This window comes from Silurus aristotelis, assembly GCF_946808225.1.
Source record: "Silurus aristotelis genome assembly, chromosome: 15".
In the NCBI taxonomy this organism is placed as follows: domain Eukaryota; kingdom Metazoa; phylum Chordata; class Actinopteri; order Siluriformes; family Siluridae; genus Silurus; species Silurus aristotelis.
This window is the reverse complement of record NC_139588.1, coordinates 818,939-843,170: the sequence shown is the minus strand read 5'-3', so window position 1 is coordinate 843,170 and position 24,232 is coordinate 818,939. Positions and strand designations below refer to the sequence as shown.

Genomic DNA, 24,232 nt, shown 5'->3' with positions numbered 1-24,232 from the left:
ACGATAGGATTGGAGTTATGTGATCATATTTTCTTGACCTTGTGAGAACTCTGGCTGCTGCATTCTGGACTAACTGAAGCTTGTTTATTAATGATGCAGGACATCCACCTAGTAATGCATTACAGTAGTCTATTCTGGAGGTCATAAACGCATGGACGAGCTTCTCTGCATCAGATATAGACAACATGTTTCTTAACTTAGAAATATTTCTAAGGTGAAAGAAGGCTGTTTTTGCAACTTGGTTGATATGATATTTGAAAGACAAGTTGCTGTCTAAAATAACTCCCAGGTCTTTTACCGTTGAACTAGTGGTTACAGAACATCCGTCTAAATGCAGGTTGAGATGCTGGAGCTTCTGTATACTAGTTTTTGGGCCGATGAGCAAAATCTCAGTCTTATCAGAATTTAAAAGTAGAAAGTTATGGGTCATCCAATCTCTTATTTCCTTAACACACTCAGTTATCCGAGTTTATTGAGCTGTATCGCCTGGTTTAGATGAGATATATAGTTGAGTATCATCAGCATAACAATGGAAGCTAATTTCATGCCTTCTAATAATATTTCCTAACGGAAGCATGTATATTGTGAAGAGCAGGGGTCCTAGAACTGAACCTTGTGGCATGCCATAATTTACTTGCATTAGCATGGATAGCTCTCCATTTAAATCTACGAAATGGTAACGATCGGACAGGTAGGATTTAAACCAGCTTAATGCCTGTCCCTGAATGCCGATGTAATTTTGTAAGCGACAACGACCAACAACGAGATGAAGCCTTGGTCTGAAGCTAAAAACAGGTCATTAGTGATTTTAACTAGAGCAGTTTCTGTGCTATGATGGGGCCTAAAACCTGACTGAAATTCTTCAAAGATATTGTTCTCTTGCAGGTAGGAACATAACTGGGCAGTGACAATCTTTTCCAAAATCTTAGACATAAATGGAAGATTTGAAATTGGTCTGTAATTCGATAGCGTGTTGGCATCCAGATTAGGTTTTTTAATGAGGGGCTTAATAACTGCTAAGTTGAGGGATTTAGGGACATGTCCTAATGATAGTGAAGAGTTAATAATATTCAGAAGAGGTTCACCAGTTCTATATAACACTTCCTTCAGTAATTTAGTAGGAATTAAATCTAACTGACAAGTTGTCGATTTAGCTTTGGCAATAACATTATACAGCTCTTCCTGTACAAAATCATTTTATATTTCCTGCATGACAGATTTATATTTAATGTGGTTTTAGGAACTAAATGATAACTATATTTCATTGTCTCTGTACTTGTTCTCTGTACAATGACAATAAAGTTGAATAAAGTTGACAGCAGGAGAAGCAGCTGTAGCTGTTACCCGTCTTATTATCTGTCATTATTTCTCCTTCTTTCTTCTGAAAGTCGCTTTTTTCTGGCTGAAAAATCTTTTTTGGCGTCTTGGAGAGCGGATTGTTCAAAACCTTGACGCTTATCACTAAAAACAATTAAAAACATTTCAGCTGTTTGTTTGCGCTTCATTGCTGTGGTCAGTAAATGTTTGTGTTGAACTGCAGCACAACAAAGTTGTCATGACAATAAAAGCGTGTTTCATTGGTGCGTTTACCGAGAAATATGACCAATCAGGGATGCCAACGTCACAAAAGAGGCAGGGCTTTAACAATTCAAACGCGGAAGCGGGAAACAGGTGGCGTTAAGACAAGGAAGTGGTGTGTGATTGTAAACCCTTCATTTGTGCCTCATAGCACTCACCTGTTTGGACACAGTAGAGTATTAAAATATTTAGAATTATATTATTTAATAGAAATCACATGTGTGCAGCTTGGAATGTGATTCTGATATAATTGTGGGGTTTAATTTCGGGTGTAGTTAGTTTGTACTGCATGTGGTGACCCTTTGTTGTGTTATACTTAAATTAACCATTAGGGGGAGTAGAAGTGAATTGAAAATAGAGAACACGTGATTAGCGCATGTTAGATGTTATGAGCTATTAAAAAATAAATCATTCATTCATGCTACCTGGCCTCGCGTCCTTCTGTTTCCTGACAACACTGCACTTTAAACAAAGACTTTATTTCATTTTCCTTAGATTATTCATTATACTTACCTTCTCTGAACTCTGAACACAAACAGATTTTTTACTTAAACACATGGTAGAATTTATAGTCTCTTATAATCCTTCAATTATAATTATCTACTTATTAAGACGTTTGTAAGCAAACAATTATCATAAGAATAAAATTTCTTTCTTTCTTTTTTTCGGCTTCTCCCGTTAGGGGTCGCCACAGCGGATCCTCCGCACGTTTGATTTGGCACATGTTTTACGCTGGATGCCCTTCCTAACGCAACCCTCCCCATTTATCCGGGCTTGGGACCGGCACTGAGAGTGGCTGGGGTTGGTTCGAAAGATGTGATTGATTTTGATCTGCCGCCAGTCTTTTTACAAGCACTACACCATAATATGTATGGGATTTTTATATTGGTATTAAAATAAGAAACTAAACTCCTATAAAATCATCTCAGCAGTATTAAAATCAAGATTTGGTGATTATTGTAAAAAGCTTGGTGTGGAATGGACGTCTCTGTTCACCTGTGTACAGCAGCACATGGGGAGGACAACAAATAATGACAAACAAAAAAATGACAAACTTCATTTGGATTTGACTTTTCCTCTATCGCACTTATAGCTGACATGCCATCATTATACACACACAATGAATGTAACACTGATTTGAGGTGATTCATGAAAAAAACACACTTTCTATTAGTTAGTTCTATAAATGTTAGTTTTAAGACTAATGAGGCATAAAAACAATTTAAATGATTACATGTGAGATTCGTAACACCACTTTCACAAATACAAAGTGCCCTAGTGTGACATTGGATCAGTTATCAGCAAAAACAACTTCCTCCTTTCTGCTAAATCTTGATTTTTGAATCCTTATTTTGTCATTTATTCCCTGGTTCTCCTACAGCTGATGTTCTACTGTATACACAACACATCATCTACAGGAATCTTTGATATCCCGAGGCCTGAGGTAAGATTCTGAACAGGAACGAGTGAGATAAGACTTTTTTTTTTTGGAGGAGACAGAGTCCTCACAGGGGACGAGCTGCTTGGAGGAGACCGAGTCCTCACAGGGGACGAGCTGCTTGGAGGAGACCGAGTCCTCACAGGGGACGAGCTGCTTGGAGGAGAACGAGTCCTCACAGGGGACGAGCTGCTTGGAGGAGACCAAGTCCTCACAGGGGATGAGCTGCTTGGAGGAGACTGATGCCGTGTCCTGTCTCCGTCTTCCTGTGTCTGAAGAGACAAACACACAGTGAGACGCGTCTCGTAAAAGGAATCTATAATCAATATTACCTTCACCACCAGCTTGTGTGTTTAAACCTGAATAAATCCCCTATTAAACCATTAAAAACATTTTTAACAAGTTATCACAATTTATATTTGAGTAAATATTTGAACACTTTGTCTTTTCCTAACACTGTTTATCAGTTCATTTCTGCTGAACTGAACCCATTTTTCTTTCCTCTCAGTTTAACAGCAGTTACTGAAGCACACATAGGAACAACTCAGTCATACACTAGGACACATTTCACTACAACATTTATACCTGTTTTTACATCTTTATTTCCTAGAGTGTCCATTCACTGTATAAATGTAGATAAAATTACAGAAAGGATATGAAAAGAGAAATACAATTATTAAGCAACATTAGCTAGGCTAACTAACCAGCTAGCTATTCTTAGCTTTTAATAGTTTTCTTTCACAGTCTAAATATCAGATTTGTAGTAAACTATAAGTAACCTTATGTACTAATGCAACTTATGTTATCTTATTAACTTAAATATAGTTTTATTCGACTTTTAGTCAAACAGTAGACGTTTCTAATAAACTAACAAACACAAAAACAGCACTAGCAAACCCGGCTAGCATGAGGCTAATGATGATGTCTCCTACACTATTAGCCGAATGATCCATTTCTGCTCACTGCAACATTTATGGAAATATCACTCTATTATCATTCTTTATTTATTTTAGTCAAATTTATCCACTTTTTCCTGCAAGTCTGTGATCATTATGCTAATGATCAGGAGTAAACACAAAATGAGGAACATCGCTTTTCCCATCTTCACTCCGGTACCGATTGTTCTGATCACCTTTCTGCCTGTTTGGGGTGATTTGTTTCTTAATAATAATAATAATTATAATTAATTATAAACTTTGTGTTTTAAAGAGAATAAAATCCATAAAGCTCAGAAACTCACTGTTCCAGGGGTCGTACAGTTCACTTCATCTCCAGGGTCTTTATCCTCCACCTGGAACACGGCGTCTCTCAAAGCTACAGGAGGAAAATCCAAGCGATGCTGAGGAAAGAAAAGTCCAAACAAATATCAAATATATAATATGAAATATTTCATATAATAAATATCAATAATTTCATATAATTTCATATCAAAAGTAATATTTCAGAGTTGAATTCCAGTGGCGACTGATCTGAAGCTGCTGCTTTTCAGCTAATACACACTGTGTGATCAAAAGTATTTGGACACGTGTCTTTTCAAACCAGATGTGGTTCATAAATTCACATAAAATGCACCATACAGCCAATTAACATTCAAACTGTTGAAACACTTCATAGAAACAGAATATAGAATCACTGAAAGCATTTTGAAATGAGATTTAAATACCTGGTACAGAGGGTAGCATCAGCTTTTCTGCAGCTATTATTGCTTTTATGTTCATGGCACAGGACCAAATATCATGCTGGAGGATTACACCAATGGAAGATTAAGGAGAAAAAGAGTCTCCAGGGACCATGATGACTTCTTGGTCCATGATGATGACTGTCTAATAAACTGATTTTAGATTCCTACAGCTGTGCTCCTGGATCTATGTGCTGAATCGGGTCCAGTACTACAGAGGGCAACACACCAGAACCATGCCACTCTGGGGTTAATGACAACAGGTTGTTTCTAGTGGGAAATGGCAGACAGGGAAATACTTTATATAAATATTATATATAATCAACTTTTCCACAAAGATCTTCTTTAGATATAATATAATTCTATTAAATCTCATGCTATAGGGCTGGTATCTGCCCCTGAGTGCCATAATGCCTGTCATTTTGGATGTTATTATTAAGGTGGGTAGTCGATACATCAGGTTTCCCTTCACTGTGGCACACTGACCTGCTTCAGCACATGATTCCTTTATCCTGACACATAGCAGTGTAGGGAACAGACTACAGGCAGCTGCAGGACGTAATGACTGGCTTCTTGGTGACTTTAACAACATGTAGAAATTGTAAACATTGTCCTGATGTAGTCTATAATATGACAGGTGACAGAGGCTTCACCCCTCAGACGCTCCTCACCTCCTGAAATGCAGATGTGGAGCTCTATATGTCTCAGGTGGAAGACTTTTATACCACCCAGAAAAAGTGTGTAAGATTATCAGGGTGTGTGGTGTTTTGCACAATGTGGCACTGAGGACCAGTTCCCCTCTCCCACCTGACCCCCCTCCCCCTCAGCATTATGACCCCGAGCCACAGCCCCCTGCCCCACAAGAGGGATATCAACAAGGTGGAAGAATCCATGAGGAGGTCATACGGCGTTTGTAAAGAAGACAAAAATCATGGTTGTTAATAGTGTTTATTGTGTCTCGTTGTAGTAAAAGATTAAAATCAAGATTTGAAAAAAGATAAAAAAAAGATTTGACAAGACAGAAATAAAAAATGATCAAAAGACGAGATGATCTACAAGATACAATATCTTTACACTCAGCTTTATACTATTGACTATAAGTGTAAAACTATCATAAATAGCCATAAGAGAAACAGAAAGAGGAAAAAGGCATGTTCAGACTCTCTGTTTCTCTTCTCTTCTTTTTTTTTTCTATTTCTCCTTTTCTTTTGAAGGTTTTCTTGTCTCAGCTGAGCAACAATTTCCTCCCATCGCTCTCGGACTCTCATATAATGATCTGTTTTATTCTCTGAAGTCTTCTTTTCTTCCTCACAGAGATTCTGGGTATCCTGGAGCCCCCTGTTGGTCTGAAGCTGTAAGTTGTTCCTCTCCCCTATGTCAAGTTTAGTTTTCTCTTTTTCGTCCTCTTGTTTTACTTTAAAATCCAACGTGGGCTCAAACTGAGCAACATGTTCCTCCAGTCGCACTCTGTCTCTGATCAAATGATCTCTCTCCTGCTCTGCAATATTTTTTACTTTCTCACAGTGATTCTGAGTATCCTGGAGCTCCATAGTGGTCTGTTCCAAAATGGCCTCAAGCTGAGCAACATGTTCCTCCACTTCCTTTTGCTCTCCCATCCAGCTCTCTCTCTCACATTCTACAGTTTTCTCCAGTTCCTCATGGATTTTCAGGGAAGACTGGAGCTTCTTAGTCGTCTGTTTCAAAGTGACCTCAAGCTGATTAACATGTTCCTCCAGTTGTTTTTGTTCTCTCGCCCAGCTCTCTCTCTCACATTCTACAGTCTGCTCCAGTTCCTCATGGATTTTCAGGGAAGACTGGAGCTCCGTGGTGGTCTGTTCCAAAGTGACCTCAAGCTGAGCAACATGTTCCTCCACTTTCTTTTGTTCTCTTGTCCAGCTCTCTCTCTCACATTCTACAGTTTGCTCCAATTCCCCATGAATTTTCAGGGAAGACTGGAGCTCCATGGTGGTCTGATCCAAAATAAACTCAAGCTGAGCAACACGTTCCTCCAGTTGTTTTTGTTCTCTCACCCAGCTCTGGCTTCTCTCAGTTATATACTGTTCCTGCTGCTTTCACTCAGAAGCCAAAGTAGCCTCCAGCTTTTGAAACCGTCTGTAGCGTAATGGCTTTCTCTTCTTTCGCTTCTGTTATCTTCTCCATCATCAGACTCGATGAATGTTGCATAATCATAAATAACCAGTAGGTGGCAGTGTGATGTGTATTAGAGCTCACTGTCACAGCAGGAAATTAGAAGTAGTGGAGCTCTAATGACGTCATTAATAGCAAGGACAAGACACACAGCAGTTTGGGATTCTTTTATTGACTTTATTGATTAATTGATTTGGAGTATGATTGTGTTTCTGATCAAAGTAAGTTCATGTGTATGGAGTAAAAACAACCTGTACATTTCTCACTTCCAGACAGTATTATGAGATGTTCATCTGCTGGAAGTTCATGTTTAATGCTGCATGTTTTATAGGATTTATGAGCTGGAAGAAATGTTTCTATATTGGTTTTGTTTTAAACGACTCGTGCATTTTTAGCTTCTTTTTCCCCTCAACTGAAAGGAGGCAGAAGTTGGAAAACATTTTTTTCAAGTTTAATTTGGGTTTATTATAAAACCTGTATGTGAGTATTTTAGGAAAAATGCTGTTTATTGTATTTATTGTAAAACTTTATGCTTCAGATGAGTTTTAGAAAAAACATTTTTACTTATAAAAAATAAAACGTCATTCTGAGTGAAACCAACCGTTTATTAAATGCATTATTCACTAAATAAACATCAATAAAACTGGATGATTTGTTTTTATTGAATGTAAAAATATTAATTTGAGGATAATTGAACTTAATGAATGGAATAGTTTTGGATTAAATGAAGACTTTACTGAACTAAACAGCACTGAATTCTCCTTTAAATCAACTTAAGTTTACTGAACTAAATACTGTTACTTATATGAAAATAAACCTGGTTTCTTCAACCCTGTTCGGTTTCAGAAAGTAGAAGAAAATATTAAAAACGAGATTCCTATAAACATTATTCTGAGACTGTGTGTAGTCCTTTTCTCCCTCCGTCTGTTTGAGGAAAAGCAGCCTGATAAACAAATTTACCGAAGGGTTTTACAAACTATTGTCGTCATTATAAAAACAACTTCTTGCTTATCAATGATCAAATAATAAACAGAATCTTAGACATCATACAAGTGATTTATTTGAGCACTAAAAATACCAAAAGAATAATAATTGAGTGGAATAATTAAATAACACAATAAGCATAAGACTGGTATTTGAACATTAGAAAAACAGTAGAAGAATAAAGTAATGAAAATGAAAGTAGTGGTCAGTGCTGCTGATGCCAAACAGAGAAGCAGTTATACTTTGACTGAAATCACAGCGCCACTAAACAAGTCATGCAATATACAAGTGTTTCTGTCCACAAACCCTGCATTGTCTCCTGTCTGAAGCAGGTACCCTGGTAAGTGGTGAGTGTCCTCAGGAGGGGATGGAGGAAATTCAGGAAGCACTAAAACAGTAAGTTCCTCACTGAGTTTTTCTCTGAACTGCTTCTGTGTCATTTGCGTCTGATCCTTTTTTTAGGCGATTTTCCCGATGTAGGATGAAGGTGTTTACGATGGTGTAGAAGAAGCTCTGGTACCACTTTCTTGTCTTGTGTGAGACTATATAATAGCTGTCTGATATCTACTCCAGTCATACACCTAAAATTGAATCAAAGTGATTAGATTTTGGAATATAAAAGGCAGAAATATATTTGAGTTTTATTATATATGAAATATAATCAAGCTGAATTTACATGACTGAATCATTTGTATGAACCTGTTGTAGTCTAGAACACAGTCTGGAACAGGTACATCCAAGTTTCTCCACTGTCCATATTAACCTTTCACCTTCCTCTACACAATGCTTCCTTCAGTGCCTCTGTGAATGGTGGAGCACATCTGGACCTTCCTTTTATCCTTCCTACTCTAATTAAATACTGCACACAACCGTGTTCCCTCATCACTGTATACTATGCAATGAGCACGTGACGCAATCACAAATGTTGACGTCCTTGTGACGTCACAGTGCGCCGCTCTCGGCCACGTGCTTAAAAGCCGGAACACCCAGCAGCAGCCCGCAGAATAAACACAACCTATAGAGCAGTACATTTCTTTATCACGCAACCAACCGCGATCCATTCCAGAAGAAACACACTAGTGTTACTCTACAAGTGTAAGTTACTCTACAAGGTCATGTTCACAAACCTGATCTTTAGTTTCACTCCTTTCATTAATGATCGCGGGTTCATCGCTAGTCACGTGTTAGTCACGTGTTCACACAGAACTTCCGGGAAGCACGCTCTAGCTAGCATAGAAGGATCTAGAAGCAGAAGGATCCTCCAGTGGGTAAATGCGTACCATCAGCATTCATAAAGACCAACCCGGCAAATACCCAACATCGCTCAGGAGCTGAGCTGCGTGGGCCACGCCCCCAAACCACACCCCATCCATAACACCTCGCCCCAAACCACGCCCCCTCCATAACACCTCGACCCACAAACCACACCCCCTCCATAACACCTCGACCCCTGCTCATGAAAATGTGTACACAAACCGTCTTTATTTTTCTGATAGTTACTTTTTGGATAATCTGCAAAAAAAAGGAGAAAATACGCTGTAGAAACACTGATCGTTCAGATATTGTTATGAGAAAATGAAAATACTTTATTGAAGGATTTGTAATTAAAGCTGTTTTCTATTTCTCCAGATTCAGCAAACTCTCTGGAAGTAAAGACTAGAAAAGACGTACAGAAATGGGAACGCAAGCATAAGCCAGTCGAAGCTTCAGGCCACGAAGACTCTGAAGATGCAGAATACCAAAACTCACAAGTACTTTTCTTTTGCTGTTTAAATTTGACCCCAAAGCTTAGTTGAATTCTCTATTCTGATTGTCTCGAAACATTTATTTGAAAACACATCATTTCATTTTCATAGTAACAATGTACACTTGCATGATGGAAGAAGTAGCACAGTGGTTAAGATGTTGGAATTATGATCAAAAGTTCATGAGTTTAAATCTCATCTCCACTAAGCTGCCATCAAGGGCCTGCAACTGCTCAGTTGTATCAATGTTGTATAAATGAGATATTCGTCGCTCTGGATAAGGGATTATATATATATAATATATATAATATATATACTAATATATATATTTTAAATTGCAGTTTTAATATGTAATATGTCATATAATCATATAATATATAATGTTTTATCTGAATGTTTATTTTCCACAGAAATGTCAGTGTTGAAAAACAGCTTCTGGCACTTCAAGGTGTGTAAAGTTTTGATATTTCTGCCTTCATTGTGTAAGAAAGTACTGCATGATTCAGTTCTATTTAATGAGCATATGATGTGATGATGTGATCTGAGCACCTTTTCATTTCATTTTGTAAATTCTTTTACAGAAGTGAACACCAGACAAAATCTGGAAATCCGAGGCCTGAAGTACACAATCAGTAGCTTCGAGAAAAGCATTTGCTTAATCGAGGTACTTTCTTTTGATTACAAACCCAGACGTCATTGAACTGAAGTGAGAATTGTGACTAAATAAAACTAAATGTTATGTTTGTTTTTAAACCTCAACAGGAAAAACTCTTCAAACAGGGAAATGAGTTGAACAAAGGTAACACTGAAATCTCTCTGAGTTTCTGTAGATGTTGATGGAGAAGGTATTTGCTTTGACTGTAATAAATTGTTTGTCATTACAGAGAAAAAGTGCTCCTCCACGCAGACTGAGAACGAGCAGGAAGCTGACAAAGGTATTTAGATGTGACATGTTATAAACTATTTTCTAGAGGAGATACAGATTCATACTACAGTGGAACCCAGTTATGTCGAGGGCCTAGGGGACGTCAAAAAGCGTCGAGATAAAAGATGATGGAGATAAACGAAAACCAATATACGTGCTTGAAATTTCTTTATGTACATGATGTGCGTTTAATAAATGAGAATGTGCATGCACGTGTTTTTGGTTTTTTTTTTACACAACAGCATTGCGCCATTTGTTTGATGAAGGCATGCTATAAAAATGTACATACGTTTGTCAACTGTCAGGAAACCACCTGCCACGCCCCCTTCGGCGGCTGTCAAACCTCCGCTTTCTCTGAAGCTCCCAGCTTCAATCTCTCACATTTAGCATCATCACCAGCATCATCATCACCCCTCAGTTCCACACTCTCACCGTCCGTTATTGTTGGTATATGTTGGTTCACAGCAGTCGTTGTTATCGCTCATGCGTATCCAGGTACGTGCCTTCCCACTCGGACTCCGCACTCTCTCACCAGACTGCCTCTTTTCAGTTTGGCACTTAGTGGACCCCGCTCCCAGAGCCCACCACCGGAATATTCACTTTCAAGGCGAGTGTTTGTGTTTGGCTTTGCCCTGTGTTGCAATAAAATGTTTTGCTTTCACTTCGGCTTTCGCCTCCCGTTCATCGCATAACATTTAACAACAAAAGGCATATGTGCATCAACTAACAGCAGAGATTCACCAGTATACAATACAAACCACCGTCGATTCTCGATACAAACCTTTATTATATTCTCCAACATTGTAAACACAAAGATCGCTCACAAAATCACACAAATGTGCGGGGTGTAGTTCGTTTTAACAAAAAGCTAACCAGTGTCAACATTAAATTCTCGAGTCATTTCACTCTGACACACAGCTCTGAAAAGTATCCTACACTCCTGTAGCAGCTGTAAGGCTTGATTTTTCCGCCACTTCTGCGAGTTCTTCTGCGGCTGAACAGCGCCGATCGAGATAACTGACGTTCAGTGGCAAATTTGCCCCCCTTGTGCTCGAGATATTAGGGTTTAGCGACATAAAATGAATCAGCGTAACCGATTAAAAAATGCTAAGACAAAGCGAGAATTTGTCGGTTCCACTTCAAAAAGGTCGACTTAATAGGGTTGGTGAGTTAACCGAGGTCGAGATAAGTGGGTTCCACTGTACACTTGTGCTAAACCTATTTGTACATTTCCCTCAAATGATCAGATGATCAGATTGAAAGTTATATTCATTATGCAGAAATCAAACATGCAGCTTTGTTTTATTGTTTATTTTATTGTGCATGTTTTATTTTATATTCATACAGACCCAAATCCCACAGCAAAGAGAACTGGATCAGACATGTCACCACCCAGGAAAGCTCAAAAGCCTCGACTTGATGCTGCTTCAGCTGATCCTACAAACACAACACACACAACACAATCTCTCGTCTCCAGTGCATTAGAAACACTACAAAAGTCCTGTTCTGATGTTTTACCTACAGACAGGATTCATGCACTTCTCACAGGAACAAGTGAACTTCCTTTTCTGAGAGATGAAGAGAAACACATCATTTCTGAGTTTTGTGTAAATGAGGTCAGTTCTTATCTTCTGTTTTATTTAGTGTGCATGTGATTTAAATACTTTATTCTTTAGCTGTGGATTTGAGTTTAAAATGTTATAAAGTCGATCCATAATTCACTGGTCCTGGCAAATTTTGACTCGGTTTTGGTTTATACAATATCTAGTAGTTTTCCTAAACCCGGTCTAGTTGTATATATTAAATAATGATTTTCTTCCGTCTTATTCAGTCATTAGCAGAGACGTTTCTGTCTGTGATTTTGGAGAAGATCAAGGTGGAGAGAGGGTTTATGGGACATGATCTCCTGCAGTCTCTCTGTAGGGTTTATGTAGGCGTGTGTCAACAGAGAGGAGACTCTCACAAAGCACATGGTCTCGCCTACAGACTCCTTAAAGAAGGTGAGATTGTACTGATATTTCCTTACTTATCTACTAAAAATGATCTAGACGCTTATACAGAGACGTCAATTGTGTGATCTAACAAATCTTTAATGTGATCTACCAACAAACAAAAAACAAATCTACACTTGGGAATTTTATCCCACTCTTCTTTGCAAAAAAAAGTTCCTTCAAATTGTAAGGTGCTCTCCTGTGCACAGCTCGAATTGAGGTCTGGGCTCTGGCTGGAACATTCCAGAACTTTGATTCTCCTTTCCTGAAGCCATGTCTTTGTTTAATTTGACGTGTGCTTTGGGTCATTGTCATGTTGATATTGAAATTCCTCAGCTTTCTTTCAGCGTTTTGACCAGCAGCCCCAAAGCATTATGTTAAACTCACTATGCTTCACTGTCAGTATGGTGTTTTCCCACATGGTTTTGGTTACTGACTGAATCACTGGCTTGCATATTTATATTATTTATGTTGTTATTTCCATCTTATATTTAAAAAAAACCTGCAATTTCATACGAGTTTGTTGACTTTATCTATCCAATGTATTTATTTTTATACACTGTATTTACATTCTATAGTTTTGTTGCTTTGCAGACTTTCTTGAAGCCCCCAAAGTGATTATGGTCATGATCACAGCATGGCCGAGTATTTTGTCCCATGAAAGTTCTTTATGCCGATCAATTCACGTAGTGAGCAACCTGAAAGCAAAGGGAAAGATATTTTACTTGCTCAGCAACTATCTGCGCTGGGATGAGGTAAGTTGTTGATCTTTAGTGTTCCTCTCAGTGTCAATGTTTATTACTGGCAGCCCAGAACTGTCATCAAGCATCTTTTTTTTAACTGGACTTTTCATGTATTTTACTGCCTTCTTAATCTACTTTTGATTACCAAGTATCAGTGTAATCTAGTGGCACAAATTCTTTGTACATTTATGTTGAACTATGCTGTCACTCAAACTGTGTTTTATTGCACTGGGTATTAAATAATAATGCATTTTTTTGCCAGGAGCCTCCGAGAAACATCTACAATATGATCACCAGCACCCTGAAGTCTTTTCTGGAAGACAGCAGTCTGAGGTTCTTGAAGAACAGCTGGTATGGTTATGATCTCTGCCCTGCTACCTGGAACTACATCTTTAGTCTGGATCTTCTGTGTGCACAACTGGGCTGGACTTGGACCATTACCAATATTATACGGTACTGAATGCAAAACATCTTCAACATATTTCATTTTCAGCTTTTTAATACTTGAACTTTTGAATCCAAATGATCAGAAATGACTGATTTTTTTTCTATAACATCAGCGCTGAGAGGATTTCGGTCGCAAAGTTGATATTTAGGCGCCATTTTTATATCTTATCTTTAACACAATAAGATCTCACAGGGAAAAATTGGGTAATTGTTGATATAGTGATGTTTCTGTGAGGAAATTTCTATTTTGCATTTATAAATAAAGTTTCCAGGATCAGTGCTCAGACAGTCAGAGAGAAATCTGTAACTTTAGCTGTAAGTATTTTACCATGAGAGGGTCTTTTTTTAGGAAGTGGTAGCTCAGTGGTGAAGGCTCTGGATTACTGATCGGAAGGTCGGGGGTTCAAGCCCCAGGATCACCAAGTTCCACTTTTAGGCCCTTGAGCAAGACCCATAACTCTCTGTGCTCCAGGGGTGCTGTAGTCATGGCTGACCCAGTGCTCTGCCCCCGGCTTTCTCAGTGATGTAAAGTACATTATAAAGCATCATTACCTTTAAGACCTAGTTCTTATTTCTGACTTTTTCTATTAAGGGTCAAAGTTCTAGTGGTTGTTTGAAACATTGCAAGTTCCCATTCTTGTATAAACTCATAATTGATCGTAAAACCACAATGGCTGCTCCATAACCACCACAAAGGCCCTCAACATATCCATTTCTCCTCTTTTTTATTTACTAGAAAGGATCTTTGGCTGATCCTGACCACTTGGCTGAGGCAAGCAAGAACAGAGCAAACACCATTCCGAGACGTCTGTGTAGCAGCAGTTTTCAGGCTACTTGGTAAGTTTACTGTAAATCCTGTTTCAGAGCAACATCTCACATTATTTCTGGATTCTTCAGCTTTTTACTTGTGGTCTTTGTCCTTCTCAAACAGGGCGACTTGGTCAACTAGGACTTAAGGAGAACCTGCCAATGTCATTTCAAATTCTGGCAAAAAGCATTAATCAGTTTGTAACACAACAACTCTCAAAAGGTATTTCTAAAGCATCAATTAAAGATGTTTTTATCTATCTTTATCTTTATTCTCAGATTTTTAGTTTTGTGCTTCAGCAAGTCCTAATTTTGTGTTGAATGTTGTGTGCAGGTATGCCATGGGAAGTGCAGCTCTCAGTCATCTATGCCATTCATGATCTGGCACCCAGCAACCCTGAAGCAGCTCTGAAGACGTTGGAATCATGGAGGAAAAACAGCACACAGCGCGTTCCCCCAGCCATCATCAAATGCATTATGCAAATCAGCTTCCTTTGTCGTCAGACCGAGTCACAAAGATCATAATGGTGATTTATCTCTAAAACTTTGTACATTCTGAAGACCCCCACAACAGCACAGAGATCCTGGATTCTGTACCAGTCTTTGACATCGACAGCTTCGAGGATCTGTTTAAGCAACTTGAAGAGATGGAAAATGATTCATGAATAGAGGAAGATGGTGAAATTAGAATGTTTCATGTATTTTAGTGTGCATGTTGTTTCACCATCTTAAATTTATAATAAATTCTAATTTAAAGTTTTATTTAAAGAAATAAAGATTTTGAATTTCAGTCATGTCGTCTAATGTCTCTTCATCACAGAGAGCATTCAATTACTGCCCCTCAATCACCGCCTGCCTCTTTTTTTTTTCTTCCTTCAAAGTTTTACATTGTTCTGATATCAGATGCCCCAAGAATTTTACCTGTTGTACAAATTGCAGTTTAGACACAGAAGCTTTGTGTATGTGAGGATCCTCTATAATTATTTGGAGAAAGAGTCTAGTGTCATTATGCTATGGCTTGGGAAGTCGTGATGTTGTTAATAAATGTGAAATGATTTAATGTCATACAGTGTGTCTGTGTTCTACATTACAGTGGAGTCTGAGATTCGGTTCCCAGCATGTTGTTTCCTTACATTCTTTTATCCAGGGCCCAAAATCTTTCCACTGATCTCTCACACATTTAGAAAGTGATCTATGCAGAGCTGAACATCTCACCATGAATGGTGAACAACCTTATGACGTGATCTGCACTGTGACACCTGGCAGGAAGTGGAATGCAGCTCTTTACAGCTCGTGATAACTAAGCTTTGTTTACAAGAAATAAATAGGAAAAGAAACAATTTAAAATAAGGCTACTGTTTAGATACAAGCGTGTAACAAACACTGTCTTTCATTAAAGCCTGTGTAAAGTTCATTTACGGCTTATAGACAGGTGCGGCTTATTTATGTTCAAAATAAACATCTTTGTCAAATTCAGTGTGTGCGGCTTATATTTATTATATATATGATTGGGTGTGCTTAATAGTCCGGAAATTACGGTAGGTTTTTACTAAACTTTTTCTACTTTAAAACCAAAGAAAATCATTGACACTTTTCTTTCACGTGAACAAGCCTTTTTTCTTGAAGAATTAACTTCAATTAAAGTCCACAGCAGCAGGTGTGCTAAACTGATTTGGTGAGACGGATAACAACCTTCATCTTCCTCTACACAGCACTAAATATCAACACCTCATACCATGACCATGCACGCGCACACACACACACACACACACACACACACACACACACACACACACACACACACACACACAGACTTTGTCTTACACTTCCAGTGACTGTAGCTGAAGCAGAAAGAAGCTTTATAAAACTGAAACTAATGAAATGATACCTGAGATCCACCATGTCACAAGAGCACCTCAGCAGCCTCGCTGTCATAAACATCAACCATACAAGTGCTGGTCAGATTTGCAACGATGATGTAATTGATGACTTTGCATTAAACAAAGCAAGAAAGGTCTGATTTTAGGAAAATGACTTTGTAGTGAAAAATGTATTTAATTTGTTTGTTGTGTGAATTGCCAATTTATTATTTTTATATTGTATTTATGTATTTATTTGTAAATGTATTTATTGTAAATTTGTATTAAAGATAAAGTAAGTGCAGATTGTTGTTAGTTATTTCTCTTTTTAGGTGGCAGCAGGATGGGAGCAGGTCATGACATGGAAAGGAGACTCTCTGCTTGCAGGCTTCCTGTGACGTAGCTTCCTGTGTTTGACTTGTATTTCTCTCTGCGTTTTCAAACAAACTTTACTATTTATCTCTCCTTTTTTCCTCTTTTAATAATCCTGAATTGTTTTTGTCTTCCTGTCTTGTGCCTGTAGTTAGTTAACTCGACTATCACTAGTGTTGATTATATTCATTCCCTCTCACTTTATCACATCTCTGTATCTTAACTCTATCTGCTATTATAAGCTCTATGCCGGCTGTGTGTCTGCCTTTCAGCACAGTTGAGGACTCGTTCGAGTTGCAAACGGTGGAGTTGAAGATGGAGGTTTTAGAGAAACAGGTAAAGCATGCCCAGCTGTGAGAGTGGAATGCGGTGCTGGAAACATCCCGGACGGACGCTCACTCGTCCCAGATAAATTCCCGGGTTGAATCTAACGCTCCCAGCACCTCAACTCTGCGTGTTTGTCTGCCCAGACACAGCGCACCTACAACGCGGCCCGCCCAGGTATCGTTCACTCCAGCACTGGTGCACCAAAAGAGAAAAGGAAGAGGAAAACGATGCGTGTGCTTACTCTTTGTTTCAGTACTGGTTCATTTACTGAGTAATGAACCTATTTATCTCTGATCATGTGCTATTTATTTCTCATTAAGATCGTTGTCCGAGATGCTAACCAGGACAACAAGGACATCACGGAGGAGATCATATCAGAAGCTGGCAGGAGTCGGAAGCCCACTCTGCAGTGGGAAATGTCTTTTCCGTCCCTATGCCTCTGCAGGTAACAGTCACACACGCATTCATAGAGGAAGCAGATTCTTCTGGCGAATAGCTCACCAGCCTTCCTCCTTATATTTGCCTGTATTACCATTTCCCTTTTCCACTATTTTTTACTCATGTGAGCCCGGTCCTGCACAAGCCGTCACACCAAAGCCAGGTGCCAACACTGGAGTATTTCTTTAAATAACTATATATAAAGATAGAAATGCTGTCGTTCACTTCGGTGAATGTGTGAAACCTACATTTACACTACAAATTCACAGTAATCCTGGTGTTTTATTATTAATTGGGTGTGTTTGTGTGTTAGGATAAGCCAGAGCTCGCTTTCCAGCAGTCTGACTTTGACCTTGAGCCAGTCTCAACCACAGTCGAGAATTTCAGTGTGTCTCCTGTGGAGCATCTGGCTTCAGCAGAAACACCAGCAGATGAGATCGAAGTGAAGGAAGCTGAGCCGCCGAAGAACGAACCCACTCGTTCCTTCCTCAGAGCCTGAGAAGGAGAATAAGAGGACACAATATAGTAGAGAGTTTCTTTTGAGCATCCAGTTCATGCCTGATTGTATGCAGAAGCCAGAGGGGCTTCCATCCATACCTGATGTGGTGCTACACAAGGTAAGCCTCCTGACATGTGGGCTTTATTTTAACTTTAAAACCAAATAAGAAATATTGTTTCACAGATCATTAGTAATAAATAAATTATATCAGTAATAGCTTAAATATTTTGCCTTCTTTTTTTGCTTTATAACGTTTGCCCTTTTAGCAGCCGAATGCAATTTGGAGAGGCCTCCACCCTGCAAGTTCCTCTTCAATGTGCTATGAATGAAGAGGTGGAGTTGAAGAAGGCTGAGGATGCCTGGAAGCCTTCCATGAAAAGAAGGAATTCCACAGAGGACCCCGAAACCCAGAAAACTGATGTTAGCACATGATCCTGCAGTTGCACACTGTCGTTGCAGAAAGATCTACATTGCAATAAATTGGTCTGTTGGATGCAGATATGAATTTAAAATACAGTCGTGCTGATGTTGTGTGTTGTGCAGGAGCTTTTCCGGACGGTGCCGGTATCCTTAACAAACTGACGCCAGAGATGTTCAATCAGCTGATGAAGCAGGTGAAAGAGCTCCACATCGACACAGAGGAGCGACTTAAGGGTGTCGTCAACCTGATTTTTGAGAAAGCTATTGATAAGCCCAACTTCTCCGTGGGGTACGGGATCATGTGTAAGTCTCTGGCTGCGGTAGGTAAAACATCACATCTCCTTCTTTATGTTTTAGTGCATTTAAGCTTATTTGTGATTTTAACTGTGGAATTTTCTTCTTATTTCTCTTTTTAGTTAAACGTGCCCATGGCCAAAAAACCCAAAAGCAATGTGAATTATCCAAAGTGGATCATCTGTTATCAGGCTTGAACCCGTCCTTCTGTAAAATTTCTATGGTATCTTCATGTGTAATATTTGTATTTTTTTAATTGCACAGATTTTTTGTTTTAATGACGATAACGATTGTCTTTTCCAGGCCAGTAATCGTGAGGGGCTTCAGGATGAGCTGGAGAAGGCAAAAAACAAAGCTCGCAGAAAAATCAAGGGTAACGTCAAGTTCATCGGGGAGCTGTTTAAGTTGCGGATGTTGACCGAGTCCATCATTTATAACTGCGTGGTGAAACTGCTGACACAAAATGACGAGGAAAGTCTCGAGTGCCTCTCTATTCTCCTCACGACCGCCGGCAAAGAGATGGACTTTAAGAAGGCCAAGGTAAACAACCAAAGACGCCATTGTAGAGCATTTTCATTGTTCGGGATTGTTCTAATTACCATCCTGCAAAGTTGTACACTATTATACCTTTAATGTAGCATATTGAATATGCATTAAGTCTCTACCTTTTGATTTAGGCCTCGCAGTAAATCAATTAATCATTCATCTTTCTGATCATTGTACATTTCCAATGCCAGCTTGAAAAGAATTTTAGATTGTATACATGGGAAAAAATGATCACATATGCCCATGTTTTGCATTTCCAGTATCAATAACGAATCTGCTGTGTTTCTGGACAGTGTGCAATTTTAAATTACGCTAAAAAACATAGGATACCAAAATTATTTAGATTTTTTTTATAATTTTTTTTTAATAGAGCAGTGTTGTGCTGTGTCATTGGCAGCGTATTCACTGGGAGTTTGCAGTAGTGATATTAAAGTTTGTGTGTGGTTTAGTAAGCTGTTGCTGCTGCTTATGTAATACTCGGCTTTGGAAAAGTTTCATGTAGCCAAGTTAAAGCCTGTAATCTTTAACTGAGCACATGTTAAGAGAGCACTTGCTTATACCGTATTTTTCGGACTATAAGCCGCTACTTTTCTTTTTACAAACTTTAAGCCAAAAAACTGAACCCCATAACATTAGACCAATGCATTCCAAACGCAAACGAAAAAAAGCGCACCTCACCTGTGTTCTGAGCTGCACAGCATCGGGAGAAAAACATCGCACGACGATGCCAAAAGATAAACAACCCAGAGAAATACAGTGGTACCTTGACCTACGAGTTTAATTCATTCCGTGGACAAGCTCGTATCTCCATTTGCTCTCACATCAAATCAGTTTTCCATATTGAAAATACTTAAAATGGCACGGCACAGAAAACGCCACATCTCCTGTGTGTGTGTGTGTGTGTGTGTGTGTGTGTGTGTGTGTGGAGGGGGGTAAAGGCGATAAGCAGAGGCGGAGGGAAAACTCGTTTTTTTTACTATCACTCCTGTACACTACGTATCCCTAAACTTTAAAATTTTTACTTTTTCTTCTTTGCTTATCTTAATTTTCGTCACAATCTTCGCTTTCTGGCTTCGCTTCGCCATCTAGCAGCGGCGTCTCAAGCTCGTACCTCAATTTTTTGCTCGTGTAACAAAGCAAAAAAATTAACCGAGTGACCGCTCATACCTCGGAAAACTCGTACATTAATGCACTCGTAGGTCAAGGTACCACTGTAGTTGTGAAAGGAAGGAGGAAGACAGTGAACAATGACTTTCTTGGTCGGCTACTGTTTAGATACAAGCCGTTGTAACACGTTGAGTCTGGGTGAAGGGAGAGCTCGCTAACTCCAGTTACAACAGAAATCATATAAGCACAGACAGGTTTCCAAAACTCATGCTTTTTATTTTTGTTTGCAACAGCGTTACGGGTTAGTCAAAGAAACTTAGAAATGAGCATCAGAAAATAAAAAGGACATAATCCTCAGTCTCCACACATGCAGTAATACCAGAAGTGTGCAGTGCCGGTCTTTTTTTCCAAAATACCGCTCTGCTCCTAAAGGAAGCGCAACATATTTCACCCGTTACACCGTGTGTAATGTGTCTTTCGTTAAAGCCTTTGTAAAGTACGTTAGTGTAGACGTACAGAATACAGTATATGAAAATGAGCTCCAAAAACGTCCTCATAAAAGTGTAAGTAGCACACACTTGCAGTAGGATAGATTCTGTATACCAGAAATGTAAATGATCATGATACAAAGTGTACTGATAATTAAACAATCAATGGCTGTTTCTTCCAGTGTTATAAATCACTATATACTGCTCCTTTATCTGCTGACACTTCAACATTAGAGGCCTTTTTCAAAATGGATGTATTCCTACAATAAGTGAGTTTATATCTGATACAGAAACAGCCTTAGCAAGTCTGCCATCTGGTAAATCTGGAGAAAGTTCTGCCTTGTGTTATTTCACCTGACCAGACAGGCTTCATCAAGAACAGATACTCTTCTTGTAATATTGGGCGCATGATGAATGTTATATATAACCCATCTCTATCTGACACTTCTTTAGAGGTGGAGGAGCAGAAGGTGGAGGAGCAGAAGGTGGAGAAGCAGAAGGTGGAGAAGCAGATGATGGAGGATCAAAAAAGAACAGACTGAAGTCCTTCGGACTTTTGGAGACTTTAGAGAATGTGAGAAAATGTAGAAACTGTGTGTAGATAATCAGGTAAATTATTATTTATGAGTCTGACTTTGTTGAAGGTGTTTATGTCTCACCATAAATCTGATTATCATGAATCACACAGCACAACTTACTCAAAAGTCCAATGCTAAATGTTTCCTGTTTTTTTTTTTTTTTTTACCTAAAGAAATGTAAATGAAGTGATGAACACACTGCATGTTGTTGTTCTGTAGACAGTCACACTGCTGCTGAGAAATCTGGACTGTACTGTGGATGACGGACGTGTATGAAGCGTTCCTGAGATTTGGGACTGTCCTCACTGCACACGTCATTTATAACTACTGATCCTTACATTTTCCTTCTTTCCCAGTAACTTGGGGTTTCCTCCCCGTACTCAGCTGGAGTATTTTCTGAATGTGGAGAGCTCTGATATTGTGAACCTCTAACACGTTTGATGTGCGTTCTTTGCTTTGTGTTTCTGCTCGCTGTCCCGTACAGGTCATGATGGAGAACGGATGCTTAAAAGACATCGGGTATGTGATGTTTTCATCTCCTGATGAGGTTCGAGTAGAAAAAACAGGGTGCTGGGCAGCAGGACTGTGTACTTAAGTCCCTCTCAGACCACCCAGGGACGAAGTCATGGCAAGAAGGTAGAAACCATCCCACCTTTAAAACCCTGCCCAGACCCAAGACCCAACGCCAACAAGAACATCCATCCACAGAGTGAGTCAAAGCCGTCCGATTAGTTTTGTGTTAAGTGCAGTTAAAGATTTAAAACAGAAGAGAACAATTAATGTTAGCAAAATTTACCTTCTGAATGGATGCTTACATGAGATGACTGTCTGCATCTACAGATGTTCCAGTTGCAGATCCTGGAAAAGAAAACCAGCAGCAGTGGAACAGGCGATTCACACCGCAGCCTCTCAGACTGGACACACAGGTACTGTTCTGATTCTATTTCCAGTGTGTTTTATAGAGACTTTCATGATCTGGAGCAGGTTTTGGTCACGGCTGTGTTTGGTCACATGTAATAATTGGTTTAATACTGAGTGATTGATCAGTGTGTATTATTGAAGTCAGCAATACAAACACACACATGCACTCAAACATTGGTTGCTGAATTTGTTCTGTTTTCTGTAGGAAGTCGAACTGTTTGTGAAGAACCTCAACTACGGTGTGGATCAAAATCTCCTGCGTGATTTGTTCTTGCCTTATGGAAACATCACCAGTGCAACTGTCACTTACAATCACTAATCCCTATATTTTATTCCTTTCCCAATAAAGTATTCACTCAGGATCAGATCCTCTATTATACCAGAACCAGTGTACACTTGCAGCAAGTTTCTGCTCTCAGAAAATGACCTTTTAAATAAAAGTGCTTCATTGTTCATTCACCAGTGAGACCAGAACATTGATAATAAAAGAACACAGCTGATCTGTTTATATTATGGGATACAGACAGTGCTTGTTATTTCTCATGGTTTTCTACATGAGAGTGGTGTAATGCTCATGTTTTTGCTTTCTGTATCTCCTCACTCACTCCTTCAGGTGGTACTGCACAATGGATGGTGCAAAGGCTTTGGATTTGTCTGATATTCCTCTCTGGATGAAGACACTAATGCCATCAGAGAGTTGAATGGAAAGCTGGTGAGCAGGAGGTCACTGTGTATCACTATAGCTGAGCAGTGGACAGGGAGCAGCCGCCCCACCAAGCCCTACCTCCATCCATCCAGGAACATGCAGTGGTTCCATCTACAGCATCATACTGTCCTCATAATGTCCTACAAAACTTTACTAAACACACACTGTGTACCGGTCAAACACACACATTATGTAAAGTAACACATCTCTGTTTTTCTCTTTCAGGTCATCGTGCTGTCGGTCTGTTCCACTGGATTCATCATTTTATTTATTTTGCTTTTAATTATCATTTCTTTCTCTTTTTTACAGAAATAGTTTTATTACTGTAAATAAATATGTAAATAACTAACAGTAATGAAGGTGTTTCATTAACCCAGCCATTAGGGGGGCACAAGCCAGTGGACTCTTAGTGCCGGTCCCAAGCCCGGGTAAATGGGGAGGGTTGCGTTAGGAAGGGCATCCAGCGTAAAACATGTGCCAAATCAAATATGCGGATCACAAATGAGAATTTCATACCGGATCGGTCGAGGCCCGGGTTAACAACGACCGCCACAGGTATCGTTAGCCGACAGGGTACCGGTGGAAATTGGGCTACTGTTGGCCGAAGGAGGAGAAGGAGAGGAGGAAGGCATCTACAGAGACGGCAGGAAAAGGAGCAGTGTAGGAGAGTAGAGGTTCGGGTTGGTACTTTAAATGTTGGTACTATGACGGGTAAAGGGAGAGAGATAGCTGATATGATGGAGAGGAGAAAGGTAGATGTGTTGTGTGTTCAGGAGACCAAGTGGAAAGGGAGTAAGGCCAGGAACATTGGAGGTGGGTTTAAACTGTTTTATCATGTTGTGGATGGGAAGAGAAATGGTGTAGGGGTAATTCTGAAGGAAGCGTACAGTAAGAGTGTAGTGGAGGTGAAGAGAGTTTCTGATAGGGTGATGATCGTGAAGGTGGAAGTTGAAGGGATGATGATAAATGTCATCAGTGCCTATGCTCCACAAGTTGGCTGTGAGATGGAGGAGAAAGAAAGATTCTGGAGTGAATTAGATGAAGTGGTAGATGGTGTACCTAGGAAAGAACGATTGGAGATTGGGGCAGACTTTAATGGGCATGTAGGTGAAGGGAACAGAGGTGATGAGGAGGTGATGGGTAGGTATGGTTTTAAGGAGAGGAATGTGGAAGGGCAGATGGTGGTAGATTTT

General features: G+C 39.4%; 1 protein-coding gene and 2 long non-coding RNA genes across 3 annotated transcripts; all 3 read left to right on the top strand.

Moving 5' to 3' along the window:
- Positions 1 to 9,515: 9,515 nt before the first annotated feature.
- LOC310738428 (little elongation complex subunit 1-like) lies at positions 9,516 to 14,387 on the top strand. The gene is made up of 10 exons (XM_083563413.1): positions 9,516 to 9,577; positions 9,982 to 10,019; positions 10,153 to 10,235; positions 10,334 to 10,370; positions 10,456 to 10,506; positions 11,844 to 12,112; positions 12,328 to 12,496; positions 13,082 to 13,242; positions 13,493 to 13,683; positions 14,027 to 14,387. The coding sequence occupies exons 1-10, from the start codon at positions 9,555 to 9,557 to the stop codon at positions 14,034 to 14,036; spliced, it is 1,032 nt and encodes a 343-aa protein (XP_083419539.1). The 5' UTR covers positions 9,516 to 9,554; the 3' UTR covers positions 14,037 to 14,387.
- A 3,586-nt stretch (positions 14,388 to 17,973) lies between these two features.
- On the top strand, positions 17,974 to 18,691 carry LOC310738317. Its single transcript, XR_014537035.1, has 3 exons — positions 17,974 to 18,097; positions 18,246 to 18,399; positions 18,523 to 18,691. It is a non-coding gene; the product is annotated as an uncharacterized lncRNA (long non-coding RNA).
- Positions 18,692 to 22,006: 3,315 nt separating this feature from the next.
- On the top strand, positions 22,007 to 22,632 carry LOC310738302. The gene is made up of 3 exons (XR_014537020.1): positions 22,007 to 22,121; positions 22,253 to 22,338; positions 22,539 to 22,632. It is a non-coding gene; the product is annotated as an uncharacterized lncRNA (long non-coding RNA).
- The last annotated feature ends 1,600 nt before the right edge of the window (positions 22,633 to 24,232 follow it).